This window comes from Gopherus flavomarginatus, chromosome 6 (assembly GCF_025201925.1).
Source record: "Gopherus flavomarginatus isolate rGopFla2 chromosome 6, rGopFla2.mat.asm, whole genome shotgun sequence".
In the NCBI taxonomy this organism is placed as follows: domain Eukaryota; kingdom Metazoa; phylum Chordata; order Testudines; family Testudinidae; genus Gopherus; species Gopherus flavomarginatus.
The window spans coordinates 28840910-28860869 of NC_066622.1; the positions used below are offsets into that span (position 1 = coordinate 28840910).

The 19960-nt window shown below is 44.6% G+C and overlaps 1 protein-coding gene and 1 long non-coding RNA gene across 3 annotated transcripts in view; one reads left to right on the forward strand and one right to left on the reverse strand.

The window, feature by feature from the left end:
* Window positions 1-7844: 7844 nt before the first annotated feature.
* On the reverse strand, window positions 7845-8883 carry LOC127053864 (uncharacterized). The gene is made up of 2 exons (XR_007775136.1): window positions 8817-8883; window positions 7845-8068 (listed from the first exon to the last, which is right to left on the reverse strand). It is a non-coding gene; the product is annotated as an uncharacterized LOC127053864 (long non-coding RNA).
* A 1437-nt stretch (window positions 8884-10320) lies between these two features.
* The window catches only part of BICD2 (BICD cargo adaptor 2), a 157453-nt gene continuing 147813 nt past the window's right edge, over window positions 10321-19960 (forward strand). Inside the window, exon 1 of one of the 2 annotated variants that reach the window (XM_050959185.1) lies at window positions 10321-10911. In XM_050959185.1, the coding sequence (XP_050815142.1) occupies window positions 10672-10911 (240 nt within the window). In that variant the 5' untranslated portion in view covers window positions 10321-10671. The remainder of the gene's footprint in view (window positions 10912-19960) is intronic. The other variant, XM_050959186.1, reaches the window with a different exon arrangement.

Here is a 19960-nt window from a genome sequence, read left to right on the forward strand (position 1 = left end):
TTATTTTTGTTTTCTCAACTTGAAAATGTTCCTTTTTTTGCTGAGAGGATTTTACCTCTGCTTGCTGTAACTTTGAACCTAAGGCTAGAGGGGTTTCCTCTGGGCTATATGAATCTGATTATCCTGTAAAGTATTTTCCATCCTGATTTTACAGAGGGGGGGACCTTTATGGCAGGGTGGGAGGCTGAGGCAAATCACTTGGCCGCTGATTTTTCCTTGTTTTAAGATCCAAGGGGATTGGATCAGGACTCACCAGGGATTGGTGGGGGAAAGGAGGGGGGATGGTTAATTTCTCCTGGTTTTAAGATCCATGGGGTTTGGATCTGTGTTCACCAGGGAACTGGTGAAGCCTCTCAAGGCTGCCCAGGGAGGGGAAGGTTCTGTGGGGGACAAGAAGTGATCCAGACATTGAAATTTCTGGATGGTGGCAGAATTACCAGATCTAAGCTAGTAATTAATCTTAGAAGTGTCCATGCAGGTCCCCACATTTGTATCCTAAAGTTCAGAGTGGGGAAGGAACCTTGACAGATACTTTTTACCATCTGACAGTGTTGGGGTGGGGGGGAAGGCAAGGCAAAAACTTGCAATGGTCATTGTGCCTTAAAGGCTAAATTCCTGTGAAAAAGATGGACTGGAGGGGAGGAGATACATAGATTGATTATATTTATATTAGCTTAAATAATTATGCACATTTGAGATGTGTGTGTGTACTTACTTACAAACTCTTGATTAGCCATAGATAAATATAGACAGCAAAGCCATACCTCAAAACCGGAAATCTTTTTATGTACCAGTTTTTATAGCACCTAACACCAGATATTGGTTACTTCACAATAGGTAAAACAGTGGGAAAAAGGAACTGCTCTGCCCCACCTAAAAAGATGAGACTGTGTGAGGGGAATGAAAAGGAAAAGGAATCCAATAAAATCTAAATTACAGGCCCTGCCCATTGTATGACTTCTAACTGGCTCGTGGGTTCAGTAAGGTTACATTTAGGCTTTGTGTACAATTTTAAGCTAAACTGAAATAAGCCTGATTTTAAACCAAACTAAGAGTGTTCACACAGCTTTGGCCCCTATTTAACTAAATCAGTTTCAAAGACAGAACTTTAATTAAACCCAGTGCAACTCTCTCATGTAGACAAGGCTGAGGAAGAATAAATGACTAAAAGTAGTCACTAGCCGCATTAGCTGGCTTTATGTGAGAGACTTGTTTGTAATACAAAGACAACAAATTAAAATGAGGAAATATTTAATAAAAATGCATACTCCCCCCACTCACATTCCATGCTGACAGAACAGGGAACATGTTTTTTACTGAGTAACCATGCCAAGCATCTGCTGCTTGATATGCCTAGCAGATGGCATGCCAGACATACTGTTATTGGGCCCTTCATTCGTTCCTACTTCTCTACTTCTGGCAATAAGCCAAGCAATTATTAGGCTGGATATCCACTCAGTGGGTAACCCCCTGTTCCATGTATGCCCCAAAGATCAGCCAAAACTTCCTCACTAGTCTTAGGAGTTAATCACATTCTTCACCTGCTCATGGACACTTTAAGAATTTAATTTTTTGACAAAAATCTGTATTTCCTACATAAATGAATAAGATGCAAACGCTGCTCCTGGCAGATTTCAGCCAGTAAAGATGTAAACTCACCAAACTTTCCTATGTATAGTAGTAAATGATGCATATCCAGAGTACTCTGTCACTGCACTTCAAGGCACACGAGATTATTACTTTCCTGTTTTTTTGTTTAAGGACCAGCCATCAACACAGATCAGTCATGCATGTAGTGTCCAGTTTGATCTCTGACTCTGTAGCAAAATGTTTGGAATGTATTTTCAGTCCTTCTGTTTTATTTTTCTATTAAAAACAGTAAAGTAGAAAGCTAGGATCAAGGATATGTAACATAGACATGCATGTCAAGTATCAGAGGGGTAGCCGTGTTAGTCTGGATCTGTAAAAAGTGACAGAGTCCTGCGGCACCTCATAGACTAACAGACGTATTGGAGCATAAGCTTTCGTAGGTGAATACCCACTTCGTGAGACGCATGCAGTGGAAACTTCCAGAGACAGGTATAAATATGCAGGCAAGAATCAGTCTAGAGATAACGAGGTTAGTTCAGTCAGGGAGGATGAGGCCCTCTTCTAGCAGTTGAGGTGTGACATGCATGACATTTACAAACCCAAAGACAGTGGGCCAAATTCTGACAGGCCTTGCACACAGACAACTACTAGAAAAATCTCTACTAGCAGCAGGAACCTGGGGTGGAAATTGGCTTTACCTATATTCCTTTAAATCTTCATAATGAGCCCATTCCCCAGGCCCACCATGACAGATGACAGTGACACAGAGGGCATTTGGGGGGTCAGGTAGCATGCTCTGCTTACCGTAGCCTGTAACCTGTAGCCATAGCCCTGATCTTGCAATGAGCCCAATGCACCCACCTGTTCACAGATTATTAATTCCCTTCCAGGAATAATCTGCCCAAAGGGTCTGTGAGTAGAGGTCTGGCTGTCTGCCAGAAAACAGATTTCCAGGAGTGTTACTTCTTGCAGGGAGGGGTGTGTGTGTGTGTGTGTGTCTGTCTGTCTGTTTTGGGGACCCAGTTTCAAGATGCATGGTTTTTGTGCCATCATTTATAATATCTGAATTCTACACAGATACATCTTAAACAGGCAATTGTATGTCCTTGCCCTATTTTGATGCAGTTGAACTGGTGTCAAATGAGATATGAACATCTTAGCTTTCATGGCTCTGATGTCTTCATCTGATACTTCACTTTTTGGACTGTCCGTGTTCACACAGCAGGAACCACCGTGGTAATTCAGGCTTGGTCGGAGTTGACTTTTGTTGTTAGCTTCTTGAATAGTTTGAGGCCTCACATTACAGTGTCTAGGAGATTCCACTGGGACATAGCAAGTGGGTTAAAATTGAAATCTTCTGAACAATACAGAGTGAGAATGTCTTGTTTTTCCAGCCGGTGTCCTAAGAATGTTGTACTATAAATGGAGTTACACTTGACCTTGAACCTTGAATCAGCTGGGTATTGGTTGGGAGTTTGTATGATTGGAGACAGCAGAAGAGAGGTGATTGAAATGACCAGTCACCTTCTGGCTAACTATGATCAAGTTCCCCACAGAAACTTCTTGAAGCAGATGTGCAGGTTGTGGACATGTGCCAGCAAGTACACACTGCAGTCATTACAAGCTTTTATTATGCTAACTACATCATCTCAAAGCATCACGTGAGCTCTATCTTTGGCAATCTGCTCTTTTCCAAAAATGCCTACAGATGCCTCTGAAATAGCATGTTGACAATTGCTGCTGAACGTTTTCCTTCACATTTTGAACAAGGCTATTTAGCAAAACATTGCAGAATGGGATCTGATAATGAGACTCCAGTAGTTTTATGAGCCATCCAGAACACAAATAGTTAATGACTCAACTCTGATCTCTGACAAAACAATTAGCCCACCTTTGTTAAGCAACGTTGCCATCTCTCATGATTTTACCATGCATCTTGCAATATTCAGTGTTTTCTTAAAACCCCAGCTCAAGATAGGCAAGTGATTATGTAAAAATCTCAGGCTCCATTTAAAAAGAGAAACTAAGTCCCTAGTCCTTGTGGTTGAAAAGAAAACCTGAAAAGATGATCTGAGTGCACCCTAAAAGCTCAGAAACCAAGACAAATAAAAAAGAATCCCAAATTTATTATTTCTCTAAAATCTCATGATTTTTAAGTCAGCCTCCTGATTTTGTTTTGCAGCTGACTCATGGTTTTTGAATGCTTAGGGTTGGCAATGTAACTGGTCAAGAAAAGGGGGGAAATCAACAAAATATTTCTAAAAATTCCCCATATTATTTTGGCTTTCAAGATTTCAAAATTCATAAAGTTTTGACCAGTTTACTCCACTGACTTCACTGATGGAACACAAAACCAGTGCAACAGAGTGGAGAATCAGGCCCTGTCTCTCCCTTTCTCATTGAAATGATGTTCCCAATTTATGACAGAAACGGTAAGCCTTTTGGTTTCACACTTATTTCCTTTCCTGGAGCTGGTAACGTAGCTTTTGCTAACTGCTACCTAAATTAAACACCAAAGAGCTATAAAATAGTATAAATTAAAGTGGTGTGAAGGCTACTCAAATGTATACCTCATTTTGCCTTTTTCTGGCTCCACTGCATCTAAGTTATACTATTTTCCAGCCTCCCTAGCATTCAAAAACCTACACTGCAAGTGAAGGTGTGATTGTAGCATGGGTAGGCCTACTCATGCTAGCTTTAATCTAGATAGGATGGGTAATAATATTAGTGAAAATATGGTGGCATGGGCAGTCATGCAAATACCTACCTAAGGTCCCTGGTGGGTTTGTACTCAGGTGGATAATGCTGCCACATCATCACTATTATTGTCCCCCGTCCTAGCTAGATTAAGGCTAGCATGGGTATGCCTACCCATACTACAAATATAATCATACCTTGACTTATAGCATGAACATGCCATTAGATGCTGAGTAGGGTGGGTATAAAAGGGTTTCATTGAGCTTAAGGGAATCTAACTTTAACTTTCACATCACTTCTTGGTCTTTTCTACCCACTTTACTTTTGTTCTTCATCCAACCCATTTACAGCTGCAAATTTTCCCAGTGCTGAAACTATATGGGGTGCTGTTACCTCTAAGCCTAAGTTTGCCAAGGTCATAATGAAATAATTACCCTGGTTTAATGAACTCCCTTTGAAGTGTAAAACTAGGGCAGTGGTTCTCAAACTGTGGGTTGGCACCCCAGAGTGGGTTGCGACCCCATTTTAATGGGATCACCACGGCTGGTGTTAGAGTTGCTGAGGCTCGGGGCTGAAGCTGAAATCTGAGCCCCACCACCCAGGGCTCAAGCTCTCACACTTCGGTGCCCCCCAGGATGGCAGGGCTTGGGTTTGGGCTTGAGCTTGGGCTTGGGTTCCCCAGCCTGGGGTGGTGGGGCTCAGGCTTCCGTCCCCCTTCCCAGGGTAGTGTAGTAATTTTTGTTGTCAGAAGGGGGTCACGATGCAATGAAGTTTGAGGAACCCTGGATTAGGGTCACCAATATGGCTTATTTCCTTAAAGTCCAGTCCAGGTCCCAGATCTCCCATGAAAGTTGGAAAGTACCAGGGGCACAGTCAACTTTCTTTATGGGGAACTGGGGGTGTAGGAGGGCACTACAGTTAAAGAAATAATAGAATAATAGCTGTTGAACATAGTTTTAATGAATAGTTTTGTACCATGACTAAATTTGGGTACTTTTAATCAAGTGAGATAAGCAAGTTTCTCTTCCAAACTCAGCATTTCCTTTATTTGTTAACACAATCCTTAAACTTTTTTGGGGGAGAGGAGGATAAAGCGCCATTAAGCCCCCAGTTGTCTTTGTCCTGAGTACAGGGAAGAAAATTGCTCCTGAGTGCATTGTGTGCAGTCTCACCACCCTGGCCATTTTCCTCCTTGATTCTCCTTGTTGAGCAGCTGGGAAGCAGAGTTACTTACCAGTTATAGACAGCAGGAGCTGCTTCTGACCATGCCAGCTTGTATAGTTTGGGAGGGAGTGAAAACTGGCAGAACAACAATGGTAGCGGAGTATGAAAACAGCTGCAAGTCAAGTGTGGCAGTGCTACTCCAGGACTTTCATGTTCAGTGAGCCAAATTCTGATCTCACCCTGTTGTAAATCTGGAAGGCATCCATTGAAGTCAAAGGAGTTAGTTACACCAACTTATAACACTGGTGTGAGAGCAGAAGCAGGCCCAGCCAGTTTGGTTGCATGTAGTGCATTGGGTGTTTAAATGAGCGTAGGGCATGTGGAATTTATGTGAATTTAGAGAAGAAATAATTGAGGGTGTATAAATTGATTATTGTATTAATTGGTTAGTCTTGTTAGAGCTGGTATGGCAACCCCCATTTTTTCATGTTCTCTGCGTACACACACATATATATCTTCCTACTGTATTTTGCACTGCATGCATCTGATGAAGTGGGTTTTAGCCCGCGAAAGCTTATGCCCAAATGAATTTGTTAGTCTCTAAGGTGCCACAAGTACTCCTTGTTCTAAAAGCTGGGTGTTAGCTGTTAGGGGTGTGTGAGGTTTTTGGAATCAGGGCCAATACATACAGGTTTGCTATTAACACAGGACTCAAGGCATTTTGAAACTGAAAACAGAAGGAATATTCGTTAACTGCAGTGGGCTGTTTACATCAAACTTTTGTTTTTCAGCTCACGGCAAGTTTGTTACAGGGACGAGAATTAGGGCATTACCTCAGTATTCACATGTCAAATGCAGCCTCTCTAGATGAACCATGTGGAGGTTTGGGTTGGCACAAGTTCCTCAAAATAAAATATTAGTCTGGCGGCTTCATGACTACGAGGTTAAACTCACAGACACTAAAACACTTTATTAAAGAGGAATGTTTTTATATGTACCAAGATGGATCTGGATGAACATAGGTAGGTGGAAGATTAAAGCAGCCTGAAAAAGTCCTGGAGCTATAGGCACAGCCCGTGTTATATACTATGCTCTAATCCTCATGTGAGCTCAGACAGGTAATTGTTTTTTGTGTTTGGCACTTGTCCACCAATTCAATACCAATTATTTTTGCCATTGGTGAAATTCTGAGCTGTGCCCGCTGCAATAAAAGAAGGACAAGCTGTGAACAAGTTGGGCAAGCTTTTAAGCTGACATGCAGAAGGCCAAATAGTGCTCTCAGTTACACTGGTGTCAATCTGGAGTAAATTCACTAACTTCAGTGGAGTTACTCAGGATTTACAATGGGTGTTGCAGCTGTGCTGCTGTAGCCCTGTAGTGTAGACACCTACTATCATGACAGAAGGGGTTTTTACATCACTATAGTAAATCCACCCACTTGAGAGGCGGTAGGTAGATTGATGGAAGCATTTTTCTACTGACCTAGTAGCATCTACAGTGAGGGTTAGGTTGACCTATCTGAGTTGCACAGGGTGTGAAATTTTTCACAGCCTGAGCAATGTAGCAAGGTTGACCGAAGTTCTAGGTCGAGACCAGGCCTTAGAGCAGAATTTGACCCAGGGTGCTCAGCCCTACGTCATGGCTTATAAATTAATGCTACTCGTGGTGGAGAAGTAATTACATCATTCATTGTGTCCTATTTTACTCTTCTTTGGTAACCACCATTCTTTTATTAAAGGGTAACTAGCAACAGTAGCTGATTACATTTCCTCATCAAAAGAGCTGGATCTTTTTCAAGTGGGATGGGGATAGGTTGGAGGCTGCTCAAGTATTATTGTTAGAGAGCTATACAGGGCCGGCTCCACCATTTTTGCCACCCCAAACAACAACAAAAAAAAAGTGTCTCGGACTGCTGCCCCTGAACTGCTGAAGCGAAAAAAAACAAAAACAAAAAACAAACTACCGCTCGGACTGGCACCACCCGAACTGCCAAAGCAGGAAAAAAACCCAAAAAACTGCCTAGACTCTAACATCCCCAAAATGGATGGAATGCCACCTCTTTGCATGTGCCGCCCCAGGCATGTGCTTGCTCCCCTGGTGCCTGGAGCTGGCCCTGGAGCTATACAAGCCAACCAAGACAGCTGCAAAATCTATCTACCTTAGATACTTATACAACCCCCTTTCTCCCCCAGTTCCTGTAGTACCCCACAGTTTTTAGTGCATTTATCCTCACATTAACCCTGTGAAATGCCATTATTCCCAGTTGAGGGATGGGGAACTGTTAGATGGAGCCACTGAGTTGGGAGATGTGAAACAATGGAAAAGGAAGGGATCTTCAGAACTCCAATGGGCATATGGAGGATTTACAGGGACAATTACTACATTACTCCTGATGGGGAAAATTATGACAAGATGTTTACTTTCACACAGAAATGTACTTGCTACTTCATTCTTAGGGCCATCCCTGTAGAAAATGATACATGCCCCATCCAGCACTCTGCTCAGTGTGACTAGGACCTGCTCCTGTGTACCCATGACACTGTCTCCATCAGCTGGTGCTGCTGCTGCTTCCTCCATACAGCTGGTTGCGAGGCTCTCTGATTTCTGGTGCTCCATCCTAAAAGAACCAAGGAGCCAAGAGATAAAGCTGGCAACAAGGGAGGAATGCTAAGGAATTCATTCTCTGTCATTGCTACCTGGTGCTAAAGTTAGATGAAATAATCGATGGGCATTGAGTCTGAAACTCTGGTTGGAAGGTTGGGTGTGCAAATGTGGTGAGTGGCCCTGGAAAATCCTGGGCCATATTCACAACTGAATAAGTCTAAATATGCCACTGCTGTGGTGAAATACTAATAATGAACTAACACTGTACAAAGTATTTAACAAAATTATACCTGGCAAGTAAGATCTTGTAACTTCTGCAAATTTCTATTGCTTATAAAATTATTTTCTTCTGAATTCTAGTCGGTTGCAAGCCTCTTCTCAATTATACGTTTTATATAGTCTACATAGAATGCTCATATAGGCCCCAGTGCAGCAAATTATTTAAACACTGGCATTACTTTAAATGTGAGGAGTTCTATTAAATTCAATGGAATGACTCATGTGATTAAAGTTATACATGTGCTTATGTGTTTGCTGGATCTGTGTCTTAAAGGAATACAAAGCTTTCCCATGTGCTTTTGAGAGAGCATTACTTCAGCTTCACTTTCTATAATTAATCTTAACTCCAGCACCCACTCCTTTTCCCTCTTATGCCTGTTCCTGCTTCTGCAAAACCCTAAAAATTATAGTAAGCTAATAAAAAAATTAAGACAAATCTGTAATAAAATACATTTAATTATGTTCCTGCACCAGCTGCTTACCTTTCCCCTTGTTTTCTGGTATTTCTGCCCAGCCCTGCTCTACTCCATGTTCTGTAGTTGTTTTTGCTGATCGACTCACATGGCTACCACTCTGTTCCCCTTATCTGTTCGGACGGTAAACTCCTGGAAACCAGAACCTCATCTTCTTACTTATCTGCCCAGTGCCATGCATATCAGTGGCACTATACAGAGAAATAAACAAGCTGAGTGAAAGAAGAATTACATAAAGACGCCAAAAGTAATACTATAATAACCACCATAAACAAGCACCCCCAATAAAAATCATAATCAATAACTTAAGGTGTTTTTAATTTCAAAAAACCACATTAATTAGCAACCATTGTACTTCAGTTATAAATGTAGGGAGGAATCTATAGCAACATTAAATGTACATCGAGTGAAAGCTAAAGCAATGGTACAGCTTTACAGTACAATAGCAGTCATTATTTCATATAACCAGTTAATTCTATCAGAATGCTATATATCAGGTTTAGTTTTTGAACACTGAAGACTACTAACAAAGACAGCACCCTCAAGAAGCATGCATAACATTCAAAAGCAAACACATGCTCCCATTGTTGCAACCTTTGTTCTCCCTTTCCTCTCCTCCCCTCCCATTCTTTGTGGTCCTCACTCTTTGTTACATCTTATCTTCTAGCCAGATCTTTAAACCCTGTCTTATGTGCTGAGTATTCACTCACAAAAGCATTATCTTTGATTTCACTGTGGCTATGCATGTGAGCAAGGATTTACTTGCAGGATCATGAGAAGGCCCTGATGCTGAGAAGGCCTGTGCACATAATTAACTTTACACGTGTAAGCAGTGACTTCAATGTGTACTATTCATGTGCATAAAATTAAGCACATGCCTAAATCCATATCCCTGGTCCTGCAAAGATTAATGTAATCTTTCAATTGAGAAAATTAAAACAAACAAAATACGTTTGTTGGTAAAGTACCATGCACAAGTATAGTGTTGTATACACCACAGAATGAATAAATAAATAATTACAGAACTACAACAAAGACGACAGATAGGGCTGACAATGCTAACAACAACTTTGCGGGGAAAACATAGTGCTGTGTTGTTTAAAAGTCAGAGGGATGCTTGCTATCTTAAGTTCACTTCCATCATAGACGAGTCTGATTCCCAAAGGTATTTAGGTGCCCAACTACCTCCGTTTGCAACGAATACAGCCTCTGAAAGCAACATATCACAGAAACTGGCACAACTCTGACCCCCGCCCGCAATAATGTAGCCACCTAGGTTTGACGCGGCCTGTAGGCGTCACTGTTACAAGTGAAAGTTGCCCTGAGGCCGATGATAACACAGCCCTCTGCCAGCTTCTTCCTCTAACAAGAATTCCTCTAAGAGGGCTGTGGCTGCCTTCCAGCTGGGCTGCCCTCCCTGTGCATTGTGGGACTCGTAGTCCTCTGAGACACGCCTTTGCTTGGCGCTGGGGGGAGGCGGGACTACACGTCCCACAAGGCCCGCCGGGCAGCTGGCTGGCCGTTCCTTTTGAATGATTTCACTGCGCTCTGCCTGCCCAGCTCGTTTCGCAGCCGCAGCCTGCAGGAGGAGGCAGGAATCATGGTGTAAGGGGCTGCCCGGGGCGGGGGTGCAGCCAGGGGCGAGAGCGAACCGAGCGCCCTGCCCGTTTCATGGCAGCCGGGGGAGCTGGCAGCGCAGCAGCGGGGCCAAGTTGTGCTCGCCGAGGGCGGCCCATGGCAGCCCAGCGGCTGCGGGGTTATTAAGGGCGCTGCGTCCGTCCCCCTGCCAGGCTCGCCCCGCAGCCCCGCTCGCTGTGTTGCCCCGCCGGACGGGGACGGAAGGCGCCGCTCCCGGCCGGCCGCGATGGCTCTGGCCATGGAGGAGGAGGAGTACGCCAAGCTGGTGATGGAGTCGGAGCCGGAGTGGCTGCGGAGCGAGCTCAAGCGGCTCTCCCAGGAGCTGGGCGAGACCACCCGGGAGAAGATCCAGGCGGCGGAGTACGGGCTGGCCGTGCTGGAGGAGAAGCAGCAGCTCAAGCAGCAGTACGACGAGTTGGAGGCGGAGTACGAGACCATCCGCACGGAGATGGAGCAGCTGAAGGAGGTGAGCCGGGGGGCCGGGGCCGTGGCTGGCCGGGGGTGACCCGCCGGGACTGACTGCCCTGTGCTCGTCTGTTGGAGGGGCAGGGGGCGCGGGCTAGGGGCTGCGCCCCACGAAGGGGATCTGGAGACCCGGGGTGCCTCAGCCACTGTCTGACCTTGGGCAAGGCTCCCTGAACCTTTGGGGGCTACGCTAATCTCTGGGGTAACTCCGCTGCAAAGGCTGGAGTTACTCCTAGGAGGAATTTGGCCCATCTGTAATGGGAGGCCGGTCATATATCCTGGGGTTGCAGCAACAAGGGCTAATTCATTGCTGCTTGCAAAGCAGTCTGATCTCTGCAGTGGGGAGGTGGCACGGGAGCGCAGAGGATGCATTGCTACTGATGGATGGTCTGGGCATGCATGTTTCTGTCTGGTCTGTGTTTGTGTGAGGCAGTAGAGATGTAATTCACCCTCCCCGGGAAGTCTTGTCTTCAGCTCTCGCTGGAAAACAGCTGTTGGCTGCATCTTGGCTTCTTTCAGCTCAAATGAAGAGCATCATCATCGTCTCCAGTGCAGTGCAGTGTCACAGCTAGATCCGGCATCATCATGCACATAATTGCTGGCGTAATGCTATGCAGCCCTTTAAAGGGGCAGCTCAGCAATTCCTCTAAGACCCTGTGCCCTTCTAGTGACATCTGCTGTGTCTTCTCTCAGCTGGGCGAGATGCACAGGAAAGAGGAGACTTGCGGTTAATAGGCTGGAGATCAGGTGCCAGTCTGTTACTGTGGTGGTCATTGCAGAGGGAAGGGAATAATGAAGTCTTAGACTATAATTCTGTTGTTTGCTGTATAATGGCATATAGTTCAGAGCTCTCCAGATAGCATTTCTAATATAGAACCCAGGTCCCTGAATTTTAAGGGTGCAGTTTGATATTGGGATCAAGCTTTTATCTCTCTCTTTCACCTTTCGTGTTCCTCCAAATATACACAGATTTTGAATTAAATTATTTAACTGGTTGTTTATAAAAGGGGTATACATGGGGGTGAACTATGAGTTCCTTAATATTAAGTAGATTTCCCCATCTAAGTACAAAGGTTACTACTATTTTAAAAAGGAAAAATTGCTGGTAGAAGTAATTATTAGGAGTAGGTCTTCATAAAAAAGGCTGAATTGCTAATATTTAAATACTGGCTACAGAGCATTCGCAGGATCCTTTCTGTGCAGAGCTGGTTCTCCAATAAATTAACCTTGTAATAAACCATCTGTAAAGACCAGAAAATGAATGAATGGCTGCACAATATGTGTAGAAATGCCAGACACTGTGCCAAAGATCCTTGTAGTAGTGAGCCATTTGACACACTTATGTCGGCCATCCATATCAGAGCTTTGACTTGACATGGAGCTTCCTGGAAGCAAATCAGAAAGTACAGAAATCAAATAATTGGCCTTCTGAGCAAGTGTCAAATAATTGGCCTTCTGAGCAAGTGTCAAAGTGTAAAGCGGTGGAGTGTCAGCATGAACTCAGAAATTTCTTGCTATTGCTGGCTTGTCGAACTCTTAGGACCAAATGCAGGCCCCTAAGCTTTGAAGACCCTCACCTCACAAGTCAGTGGGCTGGGGGAGGGGAGAGTTCCCAGCTTTCTGGCTGCTAATTGTTCGGGTGGAGATCATTTTCTGCAATAGTAGATTGGCAGGATAGCTTCACTTTACATTGGGATTATAGGGTAATTACAATGAGGATTTACTTCTTCTCCCCTACCATTCAACCAGGGGTGGGGGCAGCAATGTATTTACCTCCCCCAACTTCTTACTCCCTCCCCTTCCCAACCCTCTGCCCAGCTCTGCAGACAAAGGGTATGTCTACACTTGAAACTTCAAAGTGCTGCCCTGGGAATGCTGTCCCAGTGGAGAGAGCTCTCCCAGTGCTCCAGGTAATCCACCTCCATGAGGGGATTAGCTCCAAGCGCTGGGAGCCTGTCTACACTAGCACTTTAAAGCCCTGAGCCAGCAAGTTAGAGCACTATAAAGTGTAAGTATAGACAAGCCCAAAGGCCCTGACAGTCCCTTAACTTTCAGTCTGCAGTGGAGAGAGAAAGCACTTCTTTCCTTGAGCCCAGGAGTGCTGCTCTTTCTCTTGCCATGTTGTGGTCAGGGCAGAGAATCAGAGTAGCTGTGCTCTCCCATTCTCCTGGTCTGCTCAGCACCTCTGAGATAATCATCCACAGGGTGGGAGTGGCAGAGTGAAGAAGCTGGAGAGAACCAGAGAGCTGTGGGAGGGCAGACCTCTTGGAGAGGAGTAGGCTCAGATCACATGGGGAAGCAGAGGACCTGTGAGGGGGTTGAGATCCAAAATGGCGAAAGCAGGGCATATGGGACCAGAGCTCCTGTTGCTGGAGGACCAGATACCTAGGAGAGTGGGGAGCAGAGCTTCTGCAGAAGGGACTTCTGAGCAGAGGCCTGGGGGTATGGAGCTCCAGGGGATGGAGAAGGAATGGGGTGGAAGGGCAGATGATGGAATGTAGGGCAGTGAAGAAGACCATACACACGCTCGTATATGCGGCCAGTCTGTATTAGGCTATCTCTTCACTACCGGCACTATAGCAACATTGCTGTAGTTCTGCTGGCATAACCCCATAGTGTGGACACAATTTACAGGGACGGAAAGGGTTTTTCCCTTTACCATCTCACCGACAATAGCTAGGTCAATGGAAGCATTCTTTCTTTGACCTAGTTGCGCTTTACATTGGAGGTTAGGTGGGTATAGCTATGTCAATCGGGGTGTGGATTTTTCACATCCCGTGAGCAATGTAGTTACGTTGTCCTAAATTTGAAGTGTAGACTAGGCTTTAGAAAACTTGCACTGATGTAACTGAGGGCTTATCTACAGAAAAACTGCAGCCATAATACCAAATTGGTTTTAATTCACACCTTTTGGGTATGCCTACACTGCAGCTAGACAGCTGAGCCCACTGATTTGGTCTCAGGCTGTGGGTCTGATTCATTGTAGTGCAGACTTCTGGGTTCTGGCACTCGCCCACCTCGCCAGGACCTAGAGCCCAGTCCCAGCCCTAACTTGGAAGTCAGCAATGAAACAGGCTGGCAGCCCAAGCCCCATGAGCTGGAGTCAGCTGGCCTGGGCCAGCCGTGGGTTTTTCACTGTAGTGTAGACATGCCCTTTGTTTCAGTGCAGGTCTGAGTGTGTTTAAAACAAACCCCAGCTTAAGCTTTCTCCCATCAATATGGTTGTCCGTTCTCTCAGTATCTCACTCTTCTCCACCCTTGACTCTTTTGCCCCTCATTCTCATTGCAAGGTCTGTCCTGGCTCACCCTTAACCTTACTCCTGCTCTAATGCTGCAGAGCATCTCTGGCAAAAATCCCATGACCAGGCGGCTTATTTCCGTGTGCTCCCCTGTCAATTTGTCTGTATTCGTTTGTTATCACTTATATTTAGGCCTGGTCTATGCCTAAAACAGGTCAATGTGGCTACATCGCTCAGAGCTGTTAAAATTTCACATCCTGAGTGCTGTAATTAGGACAGCCTAGCCCACCCATTTAGATGTGGCTAGGTTGATGGAAGGATCCTTCCTGTCAACCCAGCTACTGCCCCTTGGAAAAGTGGTTTACCATTACCTACATTGTTGGAAAAACTCCTTCCAACACAGCAAGCATCTACACTGTGGAGCTACAGCAGGGTAGCTTCAATGCTGCAGTGATGTTGCCATAGTAGTTGTAGTGTAGACGGACACTTAGATCGTAAGGGTTTTAGGGCAGGAATTGCCTTTTCTGTGTTTGTATAGTGCCTGGCACAGTGGGGTCCTGGTACATGTCTAGGGCTCCTAGGTGCTATGCTAATACAAATAATAATAAGCCAAAGTGAAAGAATCATAGAATATCAGGGTTGGAAGGGACGTCAGGAGGTCATCTAGTCCAACCCCCTGCTCAAAGCAGGACCAATCCCCAACTAAATGATCCGAGCCAGGGCTCTGTCAAGCCTGACTTTAAAAACCTCTAAAGGATGGAGATTCCACCATCTCCCTGGGTAACCCATTCTAGTGCTGCACCATCTTCCTAGTGAAAAAGTTCTTCCTAATATCCAATCTAAACCCTCCCCCACTGCAACTTGAGACTATTACTCCTTGTTCTGTCATCTGCTACCACTGAGAACAGTCTAGATCCATCCTCTTTGGATCCCCCTTTCAGGTAGGTGAAAGCAGCTATCAAATCCTCCTCATTCTTCTTTTCTGCAGTTTAAACTGATATAAATGTGTCTACATTGGGGATTTGTACCAGTTGTAACCAAGTCACTTTTAAATTGATTTACTTAGACTGCTGCAAGTTTTCTAGTATTGCTCAGCCCTTAAAAACATAAATTCTAGGTGTCGTTCAACATGCCACTTTGAGGCCTTGTGATGAGGATGGACCTATATGGAGTAATGTGTGGAACAAATACTTTCTCTTTTTTCCCCCTACCTTTGTGGCCTCTCTCATCCCCATGGAATAATAAAAATAATAATCCCTAGGTCTTCTATATTGCTTTTTATCAGTAGACATCAAAGCACTTCATAGTGGAGGTAAGCATCATTATCTCTTTTACAGATGGGGGTGGGGAAACTGAGGCACTGAGAAGTAAAGTGAATTGCCCAGTGGCCAAAATAGGAATAAAATCATGCCTCCTGAGGCCCAGTGCAATGCTCTAGCCTCTAGGACATACTGCTTATGACTATGGGATGTGGTGTCTTCAAAATGGAAGAAGATAGGAAATTAACCTTTTTCTCCCCCTAAAGCTAGAAGATTGCTGAATTTTGTAGAATGCCTCAGCAATGAAAACACCTTAAAATCATAGGTCAGCATTATTCATCCCCATGGATTTTCTCCTGCCTTCGATATTCAGCAGAATTTTGGTCTTTGTATGTACTGTTGTAATTATCTCCTACCCTTCCTATGTAAACAATCCTAGGAGCAGCTCAAGTACCCAGCTGAATCCTCTAGTGAGGCCAAGCAGGGACAATACATAGTTCCTCTGAAGGAGTCTGGACTTTATTAGGATCTGCTAAACCTTAGCAGATGCACACTGGGCATTCTCAGAAGGGACTTTCCCCCCTTATTGTTTATGTAACTTTTTATTTAAAAAAAGTTTTTCCAGACTTAGCCAGGAAACTTTCAGACACAAAATCTGCCACATATCAAGCTCTGAAGCTTGTGCTAGAGTAAAGCAGGGACCTTGGTGGCAGACAATTTGCCCAGAGTGAGAGAGATCTGTCAGGGGTGGCTGTTTAACGAACTGGGAATGAGACGCAGGAGTCCTGCCTCCTAGTCTCCTGCTGTAACCACAGCCCAATGCTGCTTTTAAAATGCATCAAACCAATGATTTATTCCACCATGTGTTGTTGTTATTTATGTTATAGTAGCGCTGGGAGATCTGGGACCGCATTGTACTAGGTGTTGTGCAAATACATAAGGCAAGATCCCTGCCCTCAAGAGACTACAATTTAAGAAGACATCACTAGCCATGTAAATTGGCTGTGTGCAGGGAGTTGGGGGAGGAAGGGATTGGCTCTGCCCAAGCTACAAGCTACTCAATTGCAAATCCTGTAGCATCAGAACTTCAGTAGCATTGGTGGGCCAGCATGCTCCACCACCATCACAGGGTGCTAATATGAAAGGAATTGCGTAGTTACTTCTCCATTAGTTCTATTCCCCAAGCTCCTCTACAACAGAGTACTGGTTACACCCACAGATCCATGCTCCAGATTATGCAGGGGGGTGACCTCAGCATTTGGACTTCAAGCCTTCTCTCAGCTCTCCTTACCCCGTGCAGAGCAGCTGTTTTGAGCTGAGGGCCCTTGGTGAAGTGTGGAATTCCTCTCATGCATGCCAATTTTGTGAGTGTGGGGAGATCTCTCTATAGCTCACACATGTATGTTAATTTATGCTGCCGTTCCCACTGATCCATTGTTTTGTTTGCATTTATGGTCACCAAAGGGAATTAGGTACAGGTAATCTCCACTGATGAATGTAATGATTAGTGAAGGTGGCGGTAATCTGTGAACTAGATTCTGTAAAGTGGAATCCATTTCAAACTTTCATTATGCAGGTTTCAGGGTGGTAGCCCTGTTAGTCTGTATCAGCAAAAACAAGGAGGAGTCCTTGTGGCACCTTAGAGACTAACATGCCCAAATAAATTCGTTAGTCTCTATGGTGGCACAAGGGCTCCTTGTTGTTTTCTCATTATGCAGTTAAAGCACAGCGTGTGATTTATCTCCTTGGGGATTGCGTGAGGGTGAGGAAAAAAGTAACTAGTTCTCTTGCAGTTAAGTATTGCATCGCATTTTAATGCAACACAAGGTGATCCTGCAAACCTTTGTCTGCAACAAAGCTAGTTGCGTAAAGTAACACGGGCTCCCTGCGTGAGCGAGGACTACTCCTACAACTGAAGGTTTGCAGGATCAACCTTGGTTACAAAAGTGGCTGTCTGGAGAGTCTGATTATTGGCAGTCTGGGTGATTTGTGGAGAATGTAGCTTGGAATGTTGACTTGAAAAGCGGATATCTGCTCTGTATGGTACTTTGAGTCGTGTTTGAGATGTCAGTTAGATTTATAGCTAGCTGTAAATTCAAATAGGAAACTGGATGCTGTCCAAAGCTGCTTTTTGATTGGCTGGCAAGGCCACTTCAGAGGGGTTAGATCCACTTTAAATCTCTCAGCAAACATGGGCATGATTATCGAAATAAAGGCTTCATAATATAATGTAGATGTGCAGTAGTAAAAAAAATAAAAAATACATATGAAATGGTGTGGTTGTCCTAAAAACCTTGCAGTCTAAAAGCATGTGCAGATACAGCACAATTGATTCACACTGTACTAAATATGTGAGATGGTTTTAAGAAAAAAAAGAAGTGTTAGGGCAGAAGGGGAAAGAAAAACAAAAATTGTCTTTTATTTCCTGTTTAATATTTTATAGATTGTTAGACATGTCATAATATAAAGCTTGCATTGGTTTTCCCTAACACTTTTTTCTTTTATCTAGCAACTTGCAATTGCCTTCTCGATAGTGCATGAGGTGCACCTGGAATGATTTCAGCTTTGCTTATACAGTTCAAACGTAACGTGAAAGGGGCTCATCTCTGTTGGAAGTAGTAATGTGGGTAGTAGTAGCCAGGCACAGACATCAAGGAACTAAATCAGGGCGGGCGAACTTTTTGGGCCGAGGACCTCGTTGGGTTTTAGAAATTGTACGGAGGGCTGGTTAGGGAAGGCACAGCCAGGTGTGGCCTTTCCCGAACTCCCCCTGCTTCTTGCCTCCTGATGGGCCTCCCCCCCCCAACTCCTGCCCCATCCAACCCCCCCTGCCCCTTGACTGTCCCCGGAACCCCCACCCCTGACTGCCCCCTGCTGCCCCATCCAACCCCCCCTCATTCCAGAATGCCCCCCTGCCACCCTTGCCCCATCCACCCACCCACTCCTTCCTGACCTCCCCCGGAACCTCTGCACCTGACTGCCCCCCGCTGCCCCATCCAACCCCCCTTCCTTCCTGACTGCCCCACGGGACCCCTGCACCCATTCAACACCCCCCGTTCCCTGCCCTCTGACGGCCCCAACCCCTATCCACACCACCGCCTCGACCACCATCCCCAAATCCCCTGCCCTTTATCCAACTTCCCTTGCCCCCTTACCGCGCTGCCTGGAGCACCGGTGGCTGGCGGCACGACTGTGGTTGGAGCCAGCCACGCCGTCTTGCAGCACAGAGCACTGGGTCAGGCTGCGGGCTGTAGTTTGCCCACCTCTGAACTAGATAGATCCTATCTTATTTTTAATATTCTGGCTGTGCAGGGACGGGGAGAGATGGAGACAGGCAACAATGGAAAATCGAGAAATAAAGCTGTTGTTTACTTTGAAGACGTATTTGAAAATAACCAGGGAGTTTGTTCTTTCTTTTGTGAGTTCTTGGTTCTGCATTTTGTTTTGGGTTCTTTCTCTCTCTGTCTCTTTCTTATGAACTTTCTGGCTCAGTGGAGGCACGTAATCCAAAAGTGTGCTCTCAGATATATTTAGAAGCTTTTTTGTTCAAATCAAATAGAAGCCTAAGCAGACATAATATATTAGCATCAAGATAATGCTGGGCAGGTGCTAGTACTTGGTTAATATGTTCCTTGAGTATCTGAAGATCAGGCCATATAGGCTTCATGCTGCAAAACACAGCAGAAGTGTGTGTATTAATGTACTACTGAAACACACCTTGCCCTGGCTCAATGTGATTGCTGATGTAAGTTTTTGCATTGCGTGCTTTAATACAGTTATCTGTAAAATATTGATTTGTGTGTATGGAAACTAATCCAGATCTGTTTTAACATTTTGATTAAATATAAATTCAGAAGAGCAGGAGAGACATTTCCCTTTACTGACTCAAATACACTTGTTTGAATTGGAATAAAGTGACTGCTGAAATAATACCTAGTGTTTTTTCCTCAGGAGTTCTCAAAGCCCTTGACAGAGGATGTCATTATCATTATCTCCATTTTATAGTGGGGAAACTGAGGTACAAGGAGGTGATGTAACTTGCCCAAGGTCACCCAGTGGGCCAATGGCAAAGCCAGGAGTAGAACTCAGGACTCTGAAGTTCCCTGTCCAGGTCTTTAGCCACGAGGCCACGCTTTAATAGAATTATGAGCATATCCTACTATTTATCTTTAAGGTACTGGGTGACATCCTCCTGTCCTCCTCCCACTAAATGTTTAAACTAATACTGATTGGTGCCAAACACACAGAGGGAACTTTGTTTTAAGAAGATTAAAGGAAAAAAACCCACTCACAGGATTTCATTCAGCTGTATAATGCTGTTAAAACCTCAGGAATCTTGTGTAAATAAAAGGAATTCTTTCTGCTGATTACTTTTCAGAACAAAAAGTAAACTATTTAAATGAAGACTCAGGTGTTGGCCAGATTCAGATCTTGGTTACGCTGTCTCAAATCCAGAATGAATTCAACTCTACAGATATACACTGTGTAGCTAAGATCACCGTCTGGCACTACATCTGCTTGTAAAAAAAAGTTTATATTTTTGTCCATATTC